The sequence below is a fragment of the Doryrhamphus excisus genome, linkage group LG7 (assembly GCF_037039965.1).
Source record: "Doryrhamphus excisus strain RoL-2023G ecotype Guam linkage group LG7, RoL_Dexc_Guam_v1.1, whole genome shotgun sequence".
NCBI classification, from domain to species: Eukaryota; Metazoa; Chordata; class Actinopteri; order Syngnathiformes; family Syngnathidae; genus Doryrhamphus; species Doryrhamphus excisus.
Genome location: NC_136363.1, coordinates 6,443,141 through 6,461,017, shown reverse-complemented (window position 1 = coordinate 6,461,017; position 17,877 = coordinate 6,443,141). Strand labels below are relative to the sequence as shown.

At 43.5% G+C, this 17,877-nt stretch overlaps 3 protein-coding genes across 3 annotated transcripts in view; 2 read left to right on the top strand and 1 right to left on the bottom strand.

The window, feature by feature from the left end:
* cpne4b (copine IVb) overlaps positions 1-16,362 on the bottom strand; it is a 43,246-nt gene extending 26,884 nt beyond the window's left edge. The window contains exon 1 of the mRNA XM_078791960.1: positions 16,209-16,362. The gene's annotated coding sequence lies outside the window, so the exon portion shown is untranslated. The remainder of the gene's footprint in view (positions 1-16,208) is intronic.
* dync1li1 (dynein, cytoplasmic 1, light intermediate chain 1) lies at positions 1,936-8,512 on the top strand. The gene is made up of 13 exons (XM_058047877.2): positions 1,936-2,127; positions 2,341-2,414; positions 3,363-3,479; positions 3,552-3,782; positions 3,922-4,076; positions 4,219-4,312; positions 4,521-4,656; positions 4,770-4,881; positions 5,556-5,615; positions 5,694-5,738; positions 5,812-5,899; positions 5,967-6,089; positions 7,327-8,512. Exons 1-13 carry the CDS (start codon positions 2,024-2,026, stop codon positions 7,443-7,445), a joined length of 1,458 nt encoding a protein of 485 aa, XP_057903860.1. The 5' UTR covers positions 1,936-2,023; the 3' UTR covers positions 7,446-8,512.
* LOC131102308 (catenin beta-1-like) lies at positions 9,001-16,014 on the top strand. Its single transcript, XM_058047869.2, has 17 exons — positions 9,001-9,167; positions 10,095-10,144; positions 10,895-11,104; positions 11,189-11,439; positions 11,518-11,756; positions 12,100-12,301; positions 12,418-12,562; positions 12,700-12,803; positions 12,913-13,047; positions 13,127-13,330; positions 13,417-13,575; positions 13,663-13,782; positions 13,917-14,067; positions 14,165-14,286; positions 14,513-14,573; positions 14,809-15,004; positions 15,129-16,014. The coding sequence occupies exons 2-16, from the start codon at positions 10,132-10,134 to the stop codon at positions 14,997-14,999; spliced, it is 2,307 nt and encodes a 768-aa protein (XP_057903852.1). The 5' UTR covers positions 9,001-9,167; positions 10,095-10,131; the 3' UTR covers positions 15,000-15,004; positions 15,129-16,014.
* Positions 16,363-17,877: the final 1,515 nt, after the last annotated feature.

Below are 17,877 nucleotides of genomic sequence, written 5' to 3'. Positions count from 1 at the left end.
TGCTCCTATACTATTTTATGTTTTCCCATGCAGGCAATTTCACCACATTACGCAAGAAAGATGAATCAGATAACATAGTTCCAGTTTTATGTTTTATATCATTCCATCATATATTGATACAACAGTCACGGCCACTTGATTTCAACAGCCCAATGAGAGCCAATAAAAGAGTGTCTAACTCAAGGCCACATTTAACCCGCCTCATCAGTTTATGTGGGACGCAAAAGCCTGGAAAGAAGCCATCCTTCTGGCTTTCACTTTTGACAGAAAAGCTATACTGCAGGCAACTGCAGTTCTTTCCTCTGTGTTATTTATTTTATTCCAAGCAGCTTGTCACATTGACATCCATCACTCTGTTGGGTGATCAACAATATCAATCAAATGAAAGAACAATTGGGTGATGATATAAAGCAATTATTTACAGTATTTTCCGGACTATAGTCAAGTATCATATATATGTTCATTCATTCATATTCTACCGCTTATCTTCATGAGGGTCGTGGGTGGTGCTGGAGCCTATCCCAGCTGTCTTCGGGCAAGAGGCGGGGTACACCCTGGACTGGTGACCAGCCAATCACAGGGCACATATAGACAAACAACCATTCACACTCACATTCATACCTATAGACAATTTGGAGTCGCCGAGGTGGCAGAGCGAGGGTGGAATTGAACCCTGGTCTCCTAGCTGTGAGGTCGCTAACCACTGGACCGCCGTGCAGCCCTCATATATATGTACTATATCGTCATATAGTCATATTTCAAACCAACAATGTCATTGTTTTTTCCCAAAGACACCAACACCTGTATGGAATACAACCAGCCATCGCCACAGAGCAACAAGCCGAATACTGTCGCTGTTCGGTATCTTAACACATAAACATGAAAATAAATGTGTTCACATAAATTAACACAACAAGCCAATGAGTCCAACAAGCAAGTTCACCAAGCTCCCGATCTCATTCCACATCACTGAAATGGCAGAAGCAGCATCTAAGTAGTTGTCACAACCCTAATGTTCACTCCTTAGTTCTTGACAGTATATTATAAGATGCAGGATCAACCCAACTATGACAAAAATGTGTAACTTACATTATCACATACTACAGTATTAATTGGCCCTGTACCCTAGAAACCGCCCATGAATGATACAGGAAAAGGCCAAAATGATACTGTGTCAAAGCCCAGGGCTGTGATACTGATAAAATATAGAGTTTAACCATGTCCAGTATCAGCCCCCATAGCTGTCCACTCAGAGCGCGCTGCTCTGGTATCGTGCCCGTGAACCAACCAATCAGAGAACAGCGCACGAGCGTGAACACACAGTTTACACTGTTTAGATATAATACATGTAATAAACTGAAAGTTTTCTGGAAACAAAATGGTCTTTTGATTAAATAGTACGTGATAATAAGCTCATGATTAAATAGTATGTGATAATAAGATCATCACATGGTTTGTCTGGTATCAGGCCAGGTATCATGCCCCCAAGTGTCAGTATCAGCCCGAGACCATGTGATAACCTATAAGTACCACACTACACGAAAGCTCATTAATAATTATTTTCATTTTTACAATAAGCCGAAAATGGCCCCAGGTTGCACTGTGGACATGCCTGATCCTGTTGCGCTTTTGCTAGACTTGATTTGAAACCCTATTCATCATTTCAATAAAATCATCACAAACTGCAATCCAAACATCATAAAGGATTTTGAAGAAGCTTATGATGTGTTATAGGCTTTGCACCATTAAACGGTTTGGGTCATTTTAAGCCTTTATGGTCACATGGACACAATCCATCCAGCAACAACTCACGATTAATGCATTATTTTTTGCAGCTTTGTGGTAGACTGGATGATGCTTAGCTTTGTCCCATGGAGGGGTGAGTTTATAACATCTAATAACAGTCGGAGGCATCTTTGAGTGGGACGACCACGCCCCGGCCCGTCCGTGCAAGTGCAGCAGGCTAAAGCTAGCTTGGAGCCTGTACATCCGGGCAATTTTCTCCGTTGACATCCCTGCGAAGATGGCGACGACTGGGAGGAGTGCATTATTATCCTCCACCTTAACTGGATCCAAGAGCGCACTGGAGAGCTGCAACCCGGAGGAGGATGACGGGCAGAACTTGTGGTGGGTATGAGGTTTTATTAGCGTCGAGGTTAAGAAGAGCGGGGGCTTTCCCGGCGCTAAAGCTCAATTGTTACGAGAAGGAGGTTGGTTTGACAGCTAGCCGCTTGCTAAAGAGGCTAGCTTAGCATCAGCACCATACAGGAGTCGAGTAGCCTTAAAATGAATGAAGAAACGTTATGTCGTCGTTGTATAATAGGCTTCTTCTGTCTGCAGGTCGACGATACTGAGCGAAGTGTCAACCCATTCAAGATCAAAACTACCGTCCGGGAAAAATGTCCTGGTTATGGGTGGGTAATATGTGCAACCTAATAGCTAGCTAGAATGCATCGTTGTGTAGACTTGTGCACAGTAGCTTGCTATTATGTGATGGTGGTCTGCGGGTTAGGTGTGTGTAATCCTAGCACATAGGTGTGTTTTTCGGAGCGTGCACGAAACCTTGCAAGTCATTGTAGCAATGCTAGTGGCGACAAGACAAGATGATGCTGAGGAGAGAAGAGGAGAGGAGGCGAACCACCATTCCGCACAAAAGATGCGCCCCTGCTCTGCTGTTGTACGCACAACGCAAACGCACCCAGGGCTAATGCTGTGACTGCTACCCATTCCTGCTAATCAGCGAGTGTATTGATGTGCAGCGTGCTTGACAGGGCCATGGTATGTCCGGTTTACTTTTCATCAAAACATCAGTGCTGCATGGAGTCCCTCTGTCGGCTTGTGTGGATATAGCACAATGCTACCCGTTCTTGGCTCATGTAGATGGGTTTCATTGACCCCTGTCAACCACTGTATAGCCTCAAATGTATACATCAGGATAATATTATAATCATATGATTAAGTGCGGGGCGGCACGGCGGTCTAGTGGTTAGCGCGCAGACCTCACAGCTAGGAGACCAGGGTTCAATTCCACCCTCAGCCATCTCTGTGTGGAGTTTCTCCCCGTACATGCGTGGGTTTTCTCCGGGCACTCCAGTTTCCTCCCACATTCCAAAAACATGCTAGGTTAATTGGCGAATCCAAATTGTCCATAGGTATGAATGTGAGTGTGAATGGTTGTTTGTCTATATGTGCCCTGTGATTGGCTGGTGACCAGTCCAGGGTGTACCCCGCCTCTCGCCCGAAGACAGTTGGGATAGGCTCCAGCACCCCCCGTGACCCTCGTGAGGAAAAAGCGGTAGAAAATGAATGAATGATTAAGTGCCTGCTCTGACTTGTTTTACTTACTGCTTTTTTGTGTTTAGGGGAGGTTGGCTCAGGGAAGACCACCTTGGTTGCTAAACTACAAGGAGTTGAAGAGTACATGAAAGGGCGAGGTCTAGAATACCTTTACATCAGTGTCCACGATGATGACATTGATGGTATTTATTTATTTTATTTTTAGCAATTTTATTTTGTGTCTACTTTTTTTTTAAGCTACTGTTTGTGTTCAGACCACACAAGGTGTAATGCCTGGGTGTTGGACGGAGACCTTTACCATAAAGGTCTACAGGGAGTCGCTGTACCGGTGGATGCAATCAGCAACACGTTGCTGCTGATAACGGTTGACATGTCGCGGCCGTGGAACGCCCTGGACTCGCTCCAGAAGTGGGCCGCCGTCGCTAGGGAACACGTCGACAAACTGCGGGTCCCCCCGGAAACGCTGCGGGAATTGGAGCACAGACGTGAGTCATACTGCCCCGCAGTCGAGGAAAACAAGCACTTGGTTGTTTTTTTTTAAAGCACCGGACTCACTGATATGACTACTCAGACTATGATAAGCTAAAGTACAGTATTTTTATCTACATGTATGTCTGTGTGTAGTTGTAAAACAGTTCCAGGAGTACACAGAGCCCGGCAGTGGGGAGGATGGGACCCCACAGAGGAGAGGAGAAGAGGAGGAGAGTGTGTTGCTGCCATTAGGAGACAACACACTCACACACAACCTGGGCATACCAATGGTAGTGGTCTGCACCAAGGTACACCCACTCACATAATGTGATTAGGATGAATTGAAGTAGAGTTTGAATCTTTAAGAAAGAGCTTACATGTTCAATGCCAGTACTGCTTACTTTGTCACACGATGTCCTTCATCTGATACCGAACTCACTGTCCTCGCAGTGTGATGCTATCAGCACTTTGGAGAAGGAGCACGACTACAGAGACGAACACCTGGACTTTATCCAGTCCTATATCAGACAGTTTTGTCTGCAGTGTATCCTTCACAGAGTCAGCATTTCTCCTTCCTGTTTTTTTTAATGCAAGTATGCTAGCTTTTAACAGCATTGCAGTGTCCAGACTAGGTGTTTTAGAATGTGTTTATATATCATTAGGACGCATGCCGAATATTTTGCAGAAAGAAGTGCACACACTGAATTTTTTCTCAATGTTGGAGGGGGGAAAAACCTTGACAGAGTTGTCAGATGGAGCGTCTCTTATTTACACATCAGTAAAGGAGATGAAGAACCTGGATGTGCTATATAAATATCTGGTCCACAGACTTTACGGCTTTCCATTCCACTGCCCTGCGCAAGTGGTGGAAAGAGATGCAGTCTTCATGTAAGTGTGTGTTATGTAACATACATCCACTCGTATTGACTGCTTCAGCTTGTAGCTACCGGGTGAATCGAAAATGCATTTTTTTTTTTTGTTGTTTTTCTGTCCTCCACCAGTCCCTCAGGTTGGGACAATGAAAAGAAGATTGCAATACTTCATGAGAACTTCCAGACAATAAAGGCAGACGACGGGTTTGAAGATGTAATTGTCAAACCACCAGTCAGAAAGGTAAGGCGTTGACGTTTCGTAGTGATGTATGGATGCTTGCAATTCTTAAATGTTTGAGCTTGTGGATTGCACATATATTTTTGGATATGCTTGAAATTTGAGCATAGCAGAATAGCTGCTTGGTGGAGAGCTATACTGATGCGTATATTGCAAATGCATTAATCCCTCGTTTATCACAGGTAATTGGCCGTTATACATGAATTTCCACGAAGTAGGAATCATTATTTTGCAATGGAATATTGTCATAGAGCATAGAAAACCTGTTTATATTCTAAATATGTTTTTTTAACATTAGAGCCATCTAGACACAAAATAGCATCCCTATAGTGACATTTACACTCATCATAAGAGCTAAATAAGCCATTTAAAACATGGGTTGCTATAAATTTGTTCTTTAGGGGGAGCTGAGTGACAGGAAGTGACATTGTGGAGAGGTGTTCCAGAGTTGAGTTGAATTGAATTTAATTAGGGATTATCATATTTGTTGTGTGATAATTCAAACCAAACGCCTGTTGTTTTGCCGATCAGGTCTGGAGCTTGTGTATCTCACCCGACTTTACCATAATATTACTGACACCTGAATAACTGCTAACCAGGGTCTTAAAGGCTTATTTTATTTTATTCCCTGCTGTAAAGACAATGTTAAGTTAAACCGCTTGTTTCATTTCCACTAGGTTGTACATGAAAAAGAAATTCAAGCTGAAGATGACCAAGTTTTTCTGGTCAAACTGCAGGTCAGCAAATGTTTATGTTGAATGTTAACACTGTAAGGTCCTTCAATCAAGAGTGTGTATATTTGCCCCTGTTTGCAGTCACTGCTGGCCAAACAGCCTGCTGTTACCGTAGGCCGACCTGTGGTAAGTGTCCCCCCACCACCCCCTCATTTGGTAAGGTCCATAAATGTGAGCAAAACTGTCCGTCTTCCTAAAGGACACCACAACCAGAGCACCCACTGGTTCCCCGAGGACGAGCAATCGCTCAGCAGCGGCCAACGTGGCCAACGCCATGCCGCAGTCGGGTACGCTGCGTCATATTTCCACATATTTGTTTGTTTGTATGGCTGTTAATATCTGTGTATGCTGCAGGTCAACCCAATGAGGGCGTCTTGGCCAACTTCTTCAACAGTCTACTGACAAAGAAAGCAGGCACAGGAGGACCTGGGACGCCGGGTGGCGGCAACAACACTCCGGGGACTGTACGCAAGTCAGGTGACAACGCACACGTCTGCTCTGGTTTTATATGAGCAAGAAAGTGATCATACCTTCACTGGAATTCAGTCATTATTTCATACCCGCCTCTTTTTAATTTGACCTTCTACCCGTGACTCCCTTAATATGTTGCAACATCCTCCTATCTTGAGTGTATCACACAACAAATCCTGATATTGTTCCCTCATTTTTTTGAACCACACTCATCAATCACATTGTGTGTATGTGTGCGCACCAGTCAGAGGATGCTGGCCACGATAAGGTGTGTGTGAGCAAGGCATTCTTCCATTTATTGCTCGTACAGTATGTCTTTTTTTTTTTTTGCTTCCTTAAAACTTCATCCAAGCATGAAGGATACTGGGATCAAACCTGCTATGCACCCATTTTATGAGCAATATTGCCGCTTTATGCCAGAATGTACATAAACTGGGAATTTATAGCTTATAGTATGTAAAATATAATCACCACTTAAATGCCTCTACAGAAAACAAAAAAAAAGAATCCTTATTGTTTCCTACCAGGAAGCCATCAAGCTACTCCCTGTTTGTTTTTGGGCATGTTGCATTGCATTTCTTTTAACTTGACAGTTGCCGCACACAGTGCACATGATTCCAATTATGGCTGGCTACCAAAAATTCTAAAAGTGGCACTTTTGAATAGCTTAGATTCATATTGACCAATAATAACTTGCGGCCATAATAAAGAGGGATTTTATTTATTTTACTGCTTGTAAATTACTTACTGGTCTGTGTTGCTTTTTTCTATTAGTTGTGATCAATGGCAATATTGGTTGGTTCTTCCACACTTCATCATTAATTAAATCTTATAAGGGAGTAGAAGGTAGGACATGCAAATGATAAAATTGCATTTGATACAAGTCTATGGTTACCGTAATTCCTGATGCATAAGCTACTACTTTTTACCCTGCATCATCTACAGTGATGCTGCTAATTTATGGCTATAACTACAATTCCCATGATGCCTGTGAAAGCAGCTTCAGGAAGTAGTGAAGTTGGATCAAGTGTCTAATAACTACAGCTTCTGTTTGGACTGCTCGGACCGCCAACTGTTACTAAATAACCAGCCCTAATTTTAAACATGTGTCATCGTTCCCACTGCAGTTGAAAATGTGCCGTTGCCCATCACACACATCGCGCTGGTAACGTGCATGCTCCTAAGAAGGAAAGGGTTGCTGCAGTTTACTAACTTTGTGTTTGTTTCCATGTTGTGGCTGCAGGCTCCAAGCTGGGCCTGAGTGATGTGCAGGCAGAGCTGGACCGCATATCCAACCGGGAAACGGACTTGGACTTGCCCAATGCCAATGAGACCCCTGCCACCGACGGCCAAGACACATGAAGTCCAACACGCTTCATTCCCCCCTGCTCTTCTCTTTCCTCCTCCACCGCCTCAGTCACTCTCCGCCTCTTTTGCCCTCCCTCCCTCTGCTCTGTCACACGGCTATGCAAGGTAACAAAGAGGGAAGTAGGGGAAAAGAAAAGGTGGATACCTAGTTTTCTCCCTGTTATCTTTCATCTTCCACAAGGAGACCTGTCCTCCCCTCATGCCTTCATCCAAAACTTACCCCCACCTTTCCAATCCCACCTACATACCGTTTTCTTTCCTGGCTGTTACACTGAGGATTTGTCACTGTTGCATACAAGAGTGGGTATGAGGGACCAATGTGGGAGGTGTAGGCTGGAATGATGTTTAGGAATATCTGCATTGTGAGGGTGGAAGTGAAGGTGTTTTATCCATCCATTTATTGTGATGGTTCAGTTACATGTTTTTTTTTTTAATGCTAGAAACTGCTGAATGACACATGTTGAAGAAACTGCACTTAGATACTTGGGATGTTTGGCCAAGGGCTTAGGTGGGGGAAGAGATTCAGAACAAAAATGTATGCCTGAAACAATACTTTTTTTTTTAAAGAAGGGACAAACATACCTGTGTGTGTGCGTGTGAATGTGTGTATATGAGAGAATGAGAGTGAAAATGAAGGATGTCATTGCAACCTATGTGTATGTTGAAGGATTTCTGGCTATTTACAAACCAAAAAGCAAAAAACCTGACTATGCTTTTGACACTACACCCTTTGAAGGACACTATCCCACAAAGTAAACATGAAAATATGGCGGACCTCACGATCCCAACACACTTGATGTTTGGCCAAACTCCCCTCAAGATACATCGCGCTCACACACGCAGCGCACTGCATTAGGAGAGTGAGCTTTATACTTGTACAGAACGACACACCACTGATTCCATACTTACTGCGGGCAGGGGGTCAAAGTATGATGGGGTCATATCAAGAATGTACAGCCATTGTCTTGCTGATTGGTCCTGTTATTTCAGAGCTCTGTGTTGGCGTTTGTATAATCAGATCTGTTAATCAGTCAAATAAAAGGTGTATTTATTCGGATTCATTCACCAGGCCTCTTTAATGATGATTTTGACTTTACTTAATACAGCCTAATAAGCTGTCCACATGTTGCGGTTATGATTATGAAGGTATATGACCTTATTCTGACACAAAATCATGGGCTTGTCAAAGTAAGACCTATTTCTTGGCATGGTAACTAAGTGTAAGACATGTTCCAGCTAATATAAAAGGTACACACTCAAATTTGTGTTGAATTAAATCAGATAAATAGTTATGTAAATCGCAGCGCTGCTAATGACAGCCAAGTTCAAATACTGGTACTAATTGGTGCACTCAGTCATCAAGCGCCACGACTGTTAACCACATTACATATGCACTAGCGAGCCATGACATATTAAACTATTAGTAACATAGCTTATAATACCTACAAGTACACATTACTTGCAAAGTGATTTTCTTTTTGTGAACGCGATAACTTTAATGCTGCACTATCTTTCCAACTGCGGCAGAATACTTTATTTTCCTCTCTCGCCATCTTGTTGCTAGATCGTGCAAGCGGAAGCAATATTGTACTGTATCTCCGGCGGAGGGCGAGCGGGTGTGGTTCGGACTTACGCGGCTGATTCCCTGCAATTTTACCCAAGCTAAAGGAGATTTTTCCCCCCTAACAGGAACAACGGAGGTGCCACTGGATTCTGGTAAGGATGTCACGTTTAGTATAATTAACATATAACGTATTTACACTATGTCATTAGGCCTTAACGGGTAGAAAATCATCTTTGGCTTGGCTCCGTGAGGTTTTCTGATTTCGGCAGGTTTAGTATGGTGCGCTCGGCCGGATCTACTTTTCAAACGTCCTGGCTAGCTAAGCAACGAAAACTGGCAAATATTATATAAAAGTAAATAACGTTCGAAACAGTTGACTCGTTTTATAGTGATGACGCCCCATGTCGGTTTACAGTTAGAGTCATCTTCTCATTTTTGACACTGTGTCTGAAGCTTTGAGTCGTGTTTGTTTATGTTTGCTAGTTAGCCTACTAGCTGCTGTTAGCACATTCGATTAGCTCTCGAGGTAAGCTATCCAACCTGTTAGCTAGCACCGGTGGCTAAAACGGATTATCGTAACCCCCATTATTGGCAATCAGATATGTTACTTTGAGTACTTGGATAACTTTCTGCTACGTTTTGTGCGTGGAGCGTGTTTGTAGTTAGAGTCCCACCATGATAGGAGGAGTCACAGAGCAAAAGCGGGGCGGAGGAGGTAGTTTTCTCATAGGAAACCCAGGCTGCTAGGTCGGAACTTGGCCGTGGTAGGTAGGGGGAGGGGGATAAATATGCCTTTGAAGTGTTTTGCTGCTGAATGGTGAATTGTGCTAGTTCAGACCTGGAAATACCCACCGCTCTGCTTTCTCCACTGGAGGTGGAGACTCGGCATTTCCCCCATCTCTGCTACGTTAGCAAACAAAACGGGTGTTTGAAGTGGACGGACCTGACGCAGGTAAACCAGCGCAAAGGGCATTCGTGGTTTTACAACCGAGTGAACACTGCGATCGGATTCAAATCTAGCGTGTTGATTGAGAATTGTTTTGTTTTTTCCTCTGTGTGACTATTTTCCCCCCTTACAGATACATCTGCTGTGCGGGCCGAGGGCAGGCGAGAACAATGGCTACCCAGTGTAAGTTTTCAAAAACGGACAAAAGTTTGAATGTCTGAGCAACTCAATTTTTTTTACCGCTATCATGAGTTTGGTGTACTTAAGTTATTCCTAGTTTAATTTGTATGCCCCTACTCTGAGATTTTCACCATAACTTTTGAATTTCTCACATCAAAACTTTAGGAAGACCATGTATGACAACTTGTGGGTGTCCAGGTAATTGGTGCCCACTTTTCAGTACCTTTTTATTCTTGAAAATTGCAGCCAGAAAGTGTGTTTTTGGATGCAAGGAGTAATGTGTAAAGAAGGAGTAAGGCAGCAGTGGGAAGATTAGTTTTGTGTGGACTCTAAAGACCAACCTCACAGTCACTACTCCTCTGCTGTTGCTAGTTCACAAACACAGTTTTGTGAAAAACCGCACAGTATGACGCATGATTCACCAATATTCATCCGATTACTCCAATTTACAATTCTCCTTTTATGTTTGCTGATCACCATTAGCATGCAACTGGTTGAAGGGGTGTGTCTATAGCTCTTGGGGGCCTGGATCACAACAGAGTAGGTGTGTGCTCAGGAAGGAGGAATCTGAGAATGCTGACCAACAGGAGAAGAATGTGCTCTACTGGGATCCAGTATCATTTAAAAATACCTGAAATGAGCACAATAGGGCCCCTTTAAGAATTACTATCCGACATTAGTAGGGAATGTTGATAATGGGAGACGTATAAGGCGACAGAGCTTTCTTCAAACCTGTCCTTCTTGTTATTTTAGCTGATTTGATGGAGTTGGACATGGCAATGGGAGACAGTAAGGCTGCAGTGAGCCAGTGGCAGCAGCAGTCCTACCTGGATTCAGGCATTCAATCTGGAGTCACCACCACAGCGCCATCTTTGAGTGGCAAAGGAAACCCTGATGTTGAGGAGGATGATCCAACTTTGTACGACTGGGAGTTCAACCAGCCATTCACTCCTGAGACTACAGGTATTTTATTGCCATCATTATTGTAGATTAGTTACTTCACTGAACGTTACTGAAATGTTTTTTCTTATTATTTTTCTCGTGTAGACATTGAAGGCTACGCCATGACTCGGGCCCAGCGGGTGCGTGCTGCCATGTTCCCTGAAACCTTGGAGGAAGGCATCCAGATTCCTCCTACCCAGCTTGATGCAGCTCATCCCACTGCGGTGCAGCGGCTGGCAGAACCCTCTCAGATGCTGAAGCATGCTGTGGTCAACCTCATTAACTACCAGGATGACGCTGAGCTGGCCACCCGTGCCATCCCTGAGCTGACAAAACTGCTGAACGATGAGGACCAGGTAGGTACACCGGCAAGCAGAACAAGTAAAGTAGCTACAAAGAACAACCTTTCTTACTGACGTGACCTTTTCATCCAGGTTGTGGTGAACAAGGCGGCTGTCATGGTGCATCAGCTGTCAAAGAAGGAGGCCTCCCGCCACGCACTGATGCGCTCACCTCAAATGGTTTCAGCGGTTGTTCGAGCCATGCAAAATACCGGTGATGTAGAGACTGCTCGCTGCTCTGCTGGAACCTTGCATAACCTTTCCCACCACCGCGAGGGACTCCTTGCTATCTTTAAGTCTGGAGGGATCCCTGCCCTGGTCAAGATGTTGGGGTACGTTAGCTACAGCTTACTCCATGACACATCTTTCCTGTGCTGTTTTACACACAGAGAGGAACCAACTTGCCATAGATGAATAATGACAACCCAGAAATAGAGTATGTTTTTCCAGCACAGTATTGCTGTCTGTGGGTTTTGCCTGTAGACCAATTCTAGGTCATACAGTTTGTGTCCTATACATTGCTGTATGCATCTGTAAATATTTTACTTGGAATCATGAACGATACAAGTTTTATCACTGAAACTAACTAAGTTTTTCATTCAAAATAAAAAAAAAAATGACAATTTAATGTCCAGAAATTCAATTTGCCTGTACACTATTTGTATTGTCTTTCAGCTCGCCAGTGGACAGTGTGTTGTTCTATGCCATCACCACACTCCATAACCTCCTGTTGCACCAGGAAGGAGCCAAGATGGCAGTTCGCCTGGCTGGAGGACTGCAGAAGATGGTGGCTCTATTGTCAAACACAAATGTCAAATTCCTTGCCATCACTACTGATTGCCTCCAGATTCTGGCTTATGGCAACCAGGAAAGCAAGGTATTGAAAAATTCCCAAATGTACAGTACAGTATACTAGAGTTTGTATATTCTTCACAGTTACAGTTCAATCCCACTAAATTAGTGGCTGTTTGAATAAATGGTTTTTTTTTTTAGTTGATTATTTTGGCCAGTGGTGGTCCACAAGCTCTGGTCAACATCATGAGGACCTTCACTTATGAGAAACTGTTATGGACCACAAGCAGAGTACTCAAGGTCCTCTCTGTTTGCTCCAGCAATAAACCTGCAATCGTTGAAGCTGGTAAGCCAAATACAGAGGCTGCATAGTGTTGACTGTATCCAATTTTTGGTTTTGGATACATCTTGTAGTTTTGGCCTGCTACTAAAAATAACAGTCTGTGTAATGAATGTGTGTTTCTTTTGGCGGCTTGTGTGCAGGAGGCATGCAGGCCTTGGGCCTCCATCTGACTGACCCCAGCCAGCGTCTGGTCCAGAACTGTCTCTGGACTCTGAGAAACCTTTCAGATGCTGCCACTAAGCAGGTGCAACAGATTTATCCTTCCTTGAATCTCATTTGTCATTTTTGTTTAGAACTGTTCTACTATATTTATTGAAAAATGGCTCAATATTAACAAACTTAATCTCATCTAGGAGGGAATGGAGGGTCTATTGGGGACCCTGGTCCAACTGCTGGGAAGCGATGACATCAATGTAGTGACCTGTGCTGCCGGCATCCTCTCAAACCTGACCTGCAATAATTACAGTAACAAACTTATGGTCTGCCAGGTATGAGAAATAATTTATCACTTAGTCCACTTTTGGCACTTTGCAACATCTGTCCCACACAATTGTACTGTCTTGTTAGGTCGGAGGCATTGAGGCCCTCGTGAGAACAGTACTTAGGGCAGGTGACAGAGAGGACATCACAGAGCCAGCAGTCTGTGCCCTGCGTCACCTCACCTCCCGCCACCAGGATGCAGAGATGGCCCAGAATGCTGTGCGCCTTCACTATGGCCTGCCTGTGGTGGTCAAACTCCTACATCCCCCATCTCACTGGCCACTCATCAAGGTCTTCAGCAGTTTCACTTAAAATCATCTTCACATCCTTTTCTCACTTTTTCCAGACTAAACTTGTATTTTCCTCTCAACACCTAGGCTACCGTAGGTCTGATTCGTAATCTGGCCCTTTGCCCAGCCAACCACAGCGCTCTTCGGGAGCAGGGAGCCATCCCCCGACTGGTCCAGCTGCTTGTCAGGGCTCACCAGGACACTCAGAGGCGCACCAGCATGGGAGGCAACCAGCAGCAGTTTGTGGTGAGTAACTAACCAAGCATGCAAAAAGAGATTTCTTTTTTATATAAGATTGGTAAAGAATTTACCCTATGCAAACTGCATTTACAGGAAGGGGTGCGTATGGAGGAAATAGTTGAAGGATGCACAGGAGCGCTGCACATCCTGGCACGGGACGTCCATAACAGAATTGTCATCAGAGGACTTAACACCATTCCACTCTTTGTCCAGGTACATTCAAACACCAGTGAAACATGAAACTGCATAGATCCACAACATATTCATTTTAGTGGATAACGATTGGCTTCAGAGTTCAACTCCTTTGCGCATAAAATGAACTTCCAGTTTATTTTGTTTTGGTCCAGTTGCTATATTCTCCAGTGGAGAACATCCAGCGTGTGGCGGCTGGTGTGTTGTGTGAGTTGGCTCAGGACAAAGAGGCTGCCGAGGCCATCGAAGCTGAGGGAGCCACCGCACCGCTGACAGAACTCCTTCACTCTCGCAATGAGGGTGTTGGTAAGTCTAATTGCACGCATAAACGGTCAGCATGAAAACGATCTTGTGGGTGAATTGTCATATGACCACGTTTACCTTTTTGAACCCCTTCCCGTAGCCACCTATGCTGCAGCAGTACTGTTCCGCATGTCTGAAGACAAGCCCCAGGACTACAAGAAACGTCTGTCTGTGGAGCTGACCAGCTCTTTATTCAGAACTGAGCCCCTTGCCTGGAATGAGGTACACACAAAACTAGGGGTGTCGCAAGATCTCGCAAGATTAAATGTGATTCGGCAACTAGGACTGGGAGGATAATTCATTAAAACCAGAATGTTCAGATACAGTGGCTGTGACATTCATTTAGAAATCATCGCTTTTGTGCCTTCATTCATATTTTACATTGTAGTTTGTTATAGCATGCTTGTTCACACTTCTTGTTTTTTTTTTTGTTTTTTTTTTTTTACAGACTGGAGATCTTGGACTGGATATGGGGGCTCAGGGAGACCCTCTGGCATACAGACAGGATGGTGAGTCATGCTTACTATTCTTTTTAGGATCATGCTAATAACGGTTTTTCAAATGTGTTAATAAATCATGCTTTTCATGGTTAAAAACTGCCTATTAGTCCAAAAATATGCACATTTAAACAAAGTTTACATATTTTCCTAAAATGGCTAAATGAACAGAAATACGCCATTTTACATGTTGTAGTCTAGGCGTGACTGTACATACTTGACCTAGTTTTTTTCCCCATTTGTACAGATGGAGCGTACCGCGCCTACCCAGCAGGCTATGGTCAAGACACCCTGCTGGACCCCATGATGGAGGGGGCTGACTACCACGCTGACACTCTACCCGACCTGGGCCACCACACTGATCCTCTGCCAGACCTCGGTCACAGCCAGGACCTGATGGACAGCAACCAGCTGGCCTGGTTTGACACCGACCTGTAGGATTGGTGAGAGCGACTTTCTCTGAACACGTACACCCCCCACCTCTTTTTTTTTTTTCTTTTAAGTGAAAGCCATATATCAACATAAATGACAACACTATTGAAATGTTGTCCTGTGCTCTTTTTTCAGTTGTGTTCTGATAGAGCCTGCATTGTGAAGGTATAGAATGGCATAAGGGGTCTTGGAAAGTGCCTGACACAAGAAAACAAAGAAGATGGTTGCCATGGGAATGTTTAAGCAAGTCGAAAAGGAGGGGGGGGGTGGGAAGGTCAGTTGAAGTATCTGTGAGGGATGTGGAATCACATGACAGAGGGCTGGGGCAGGTTACCTGTTAGGATGAGTGCACACGCGTTGGATCTTTTCAAAGTTGGTAACACATGTTTTAGCCTTGCCTGTATTTTCCTTATTTGGTTCTACTTTTTGTATTCTATTTTTTTATTTTTTTGTATTACTCATTCTCTGTTATGGTACTGACCCAGCTTGCCTTCACACTAGCCATCATCATTTTGTCTTCAATGCTAACAAACTGTAATTAAAGAAAAAACAACAAAAAACGTATATTACATGTAGTGTTAAGTTATAGTGATATTATACAATGTTTCTTTGGCCGAATGTGTAGAACACTAATAATCAGTTGTACTCGGACTTAAAATGTAACATTGTGTAGTTTTTTTTTTTTTATATTATCTCAAAAAAGGAGAATTATACATTCTTAAGTGCTTCTTGAAGCCTAAACTGTCAGTGTCACACACACACGCATTCTAAAGAGGTTCAATGTTGGTTGGGGGATAAATCTGGACAAGTGTTTTCTATACAGTTACTGGTAGGTTACTATTTTGTATGCTATCATTGAGTGTCTGATAGAAAAGTCGCCATCGTTGGTGGCGTGATTAAAAAAAATCCACTCATATGTGCTATGAGAGGTAGCCAGGTTGATGACCTAGTTCTAGTCCTGCTGTGCTTATTTTGGAGAGGAGCTTGTGACACGGCTGAACAATAAAATCATTTTATTTCATTTAGTTTCTGTCCTTCCTTCCTTTCCTAGACTGGAGTGTCAGTCTAGGATTCCTGTATCATTACTGTAAATAATTACTTACGCTCATTCAATTAACTGCCTTTTTACTAATAGAGGAAACAACAATATAACCGCCCTGAGATTTAAATACAGTACCACAATTGTTTATGCTCAAATGCGTCATTATCCAGTACCTTATTATACCAGTAGATGGCGGCCAGTAGCTCTCAAGTCACTCTGGATGACCTCCTTGCATCCCATCAAGTCCCCTTGCAGAATGTATCGATGACAGCATGGCTATGATGCTCAGCAGATGATGTCACCAAGCTCCGTGCTTCCTGCCTTGAATGAAACAATTATTAGTACCACAATGGAACCCTCTTTTCATCTTTATCAATAAGAGCACACAAATGTCTTGAACTGCTTGGAGACTTCACTGCTGGTGTAATGGATCTCCTGGAAGAAGAACTAAGTAAAAAGGCGGCTTACTTCCCCTTGAACAGCATATAATCAACATATCACACAGCATAAGATGAACAATCACACCATAGCACATAGGCTTACATAACATACTATAATATAATATGAACAACATAATCCCCTGTCAGATGTGATGCTTTAGTGATAGCATACTATAAGTACATTTTATTTGTTATAAATATAAAATGCTTAGCACCGGCAATGTAGTAGCGAGTCCATTATCACAAAATCTTTAAAATACATTAATTCAGGTCACTCAACGCCAAATGTGTTGTATTTGGTTTCTAATTGTGCATAATTTTTTTTTATAGAGATATCAATTATAGGTTTACATGGATATCAGCTTTATACATTTAATGTAATCCTCATAGTTATGAGTAATATCACTGTAATATTTTAAATAGACAATTTTATGACCATAATGTTCATTCGTTCGTTCATTCATTTTCTACCGCTTTTCCTCACGAGGGTTGCGGGGATGCTGGAGCCTATCCCAGCTGTCCCCAGGTGAGAGGCGGGGTACACCCCGGACCGGTGGCCAGCCAATCACAGGGCACATATAGACAAACAACCATTCACACTCACATTCATACCTATGGACAAGTCGCTAATTAACCTAGCATGTTTTTGGAATGTGGGAGGAAACCGGAGAAAACCCACGCATGCACAAGGAGAACATGCAAACTCCACACAGACATGGCAGAGGGTGGAATTGAACCTAGCTGTGAGGTCTGCACGCTAACCACTAGACCACCATGCCGCCCTAAAGCTTACAGCACCTGGTATTCCCAGGCGGTCTCCCATCCAAGTACTAACCAGGCCCGCACCTGCTCACATATTAAACTCACATATTTTGCTTATTATGAGCCATAAAGTGAACAAAATAGTGAGTGAGTAAATAAAATAATGCACTGGATGTGGTGGACTGTGCAGTTCTACCTAATAAGTGGACTCCACAATCTACTGTAAATACAGAGGCTGAAAAAGCTCCAGAAATAATTTATTTACTCACTCACTATTTTGTTCACTTTATGGCTCATAATAAGCAAAATATGTCAGTATGCTGCATACTGCAGTTGCATTTACAGTAGATTGTGGAGTCCCTTCATTCGGTAAAACTGCACAGTCCACCACATCCAGTGCAATATTTGTAACAAGAAGGGATTATTTCTCCACGTTGTCAGCTATGCAGCTGCCTCTATAATAGGGTGGGTGTCTTGCTGGAGATGGACATTCCTGCTGGGATTCAAAGAAATCTCCCCGTGTTTTATGTCCCACAGCACCCTTGCATGGACACCATTGTTTTCCAGGGCCGGGAACAAATCCGAGTCTCTGAGCAGTTATGCGGTCAACCCACTCGGTGCATTCCTGCTCTCTGCCTCT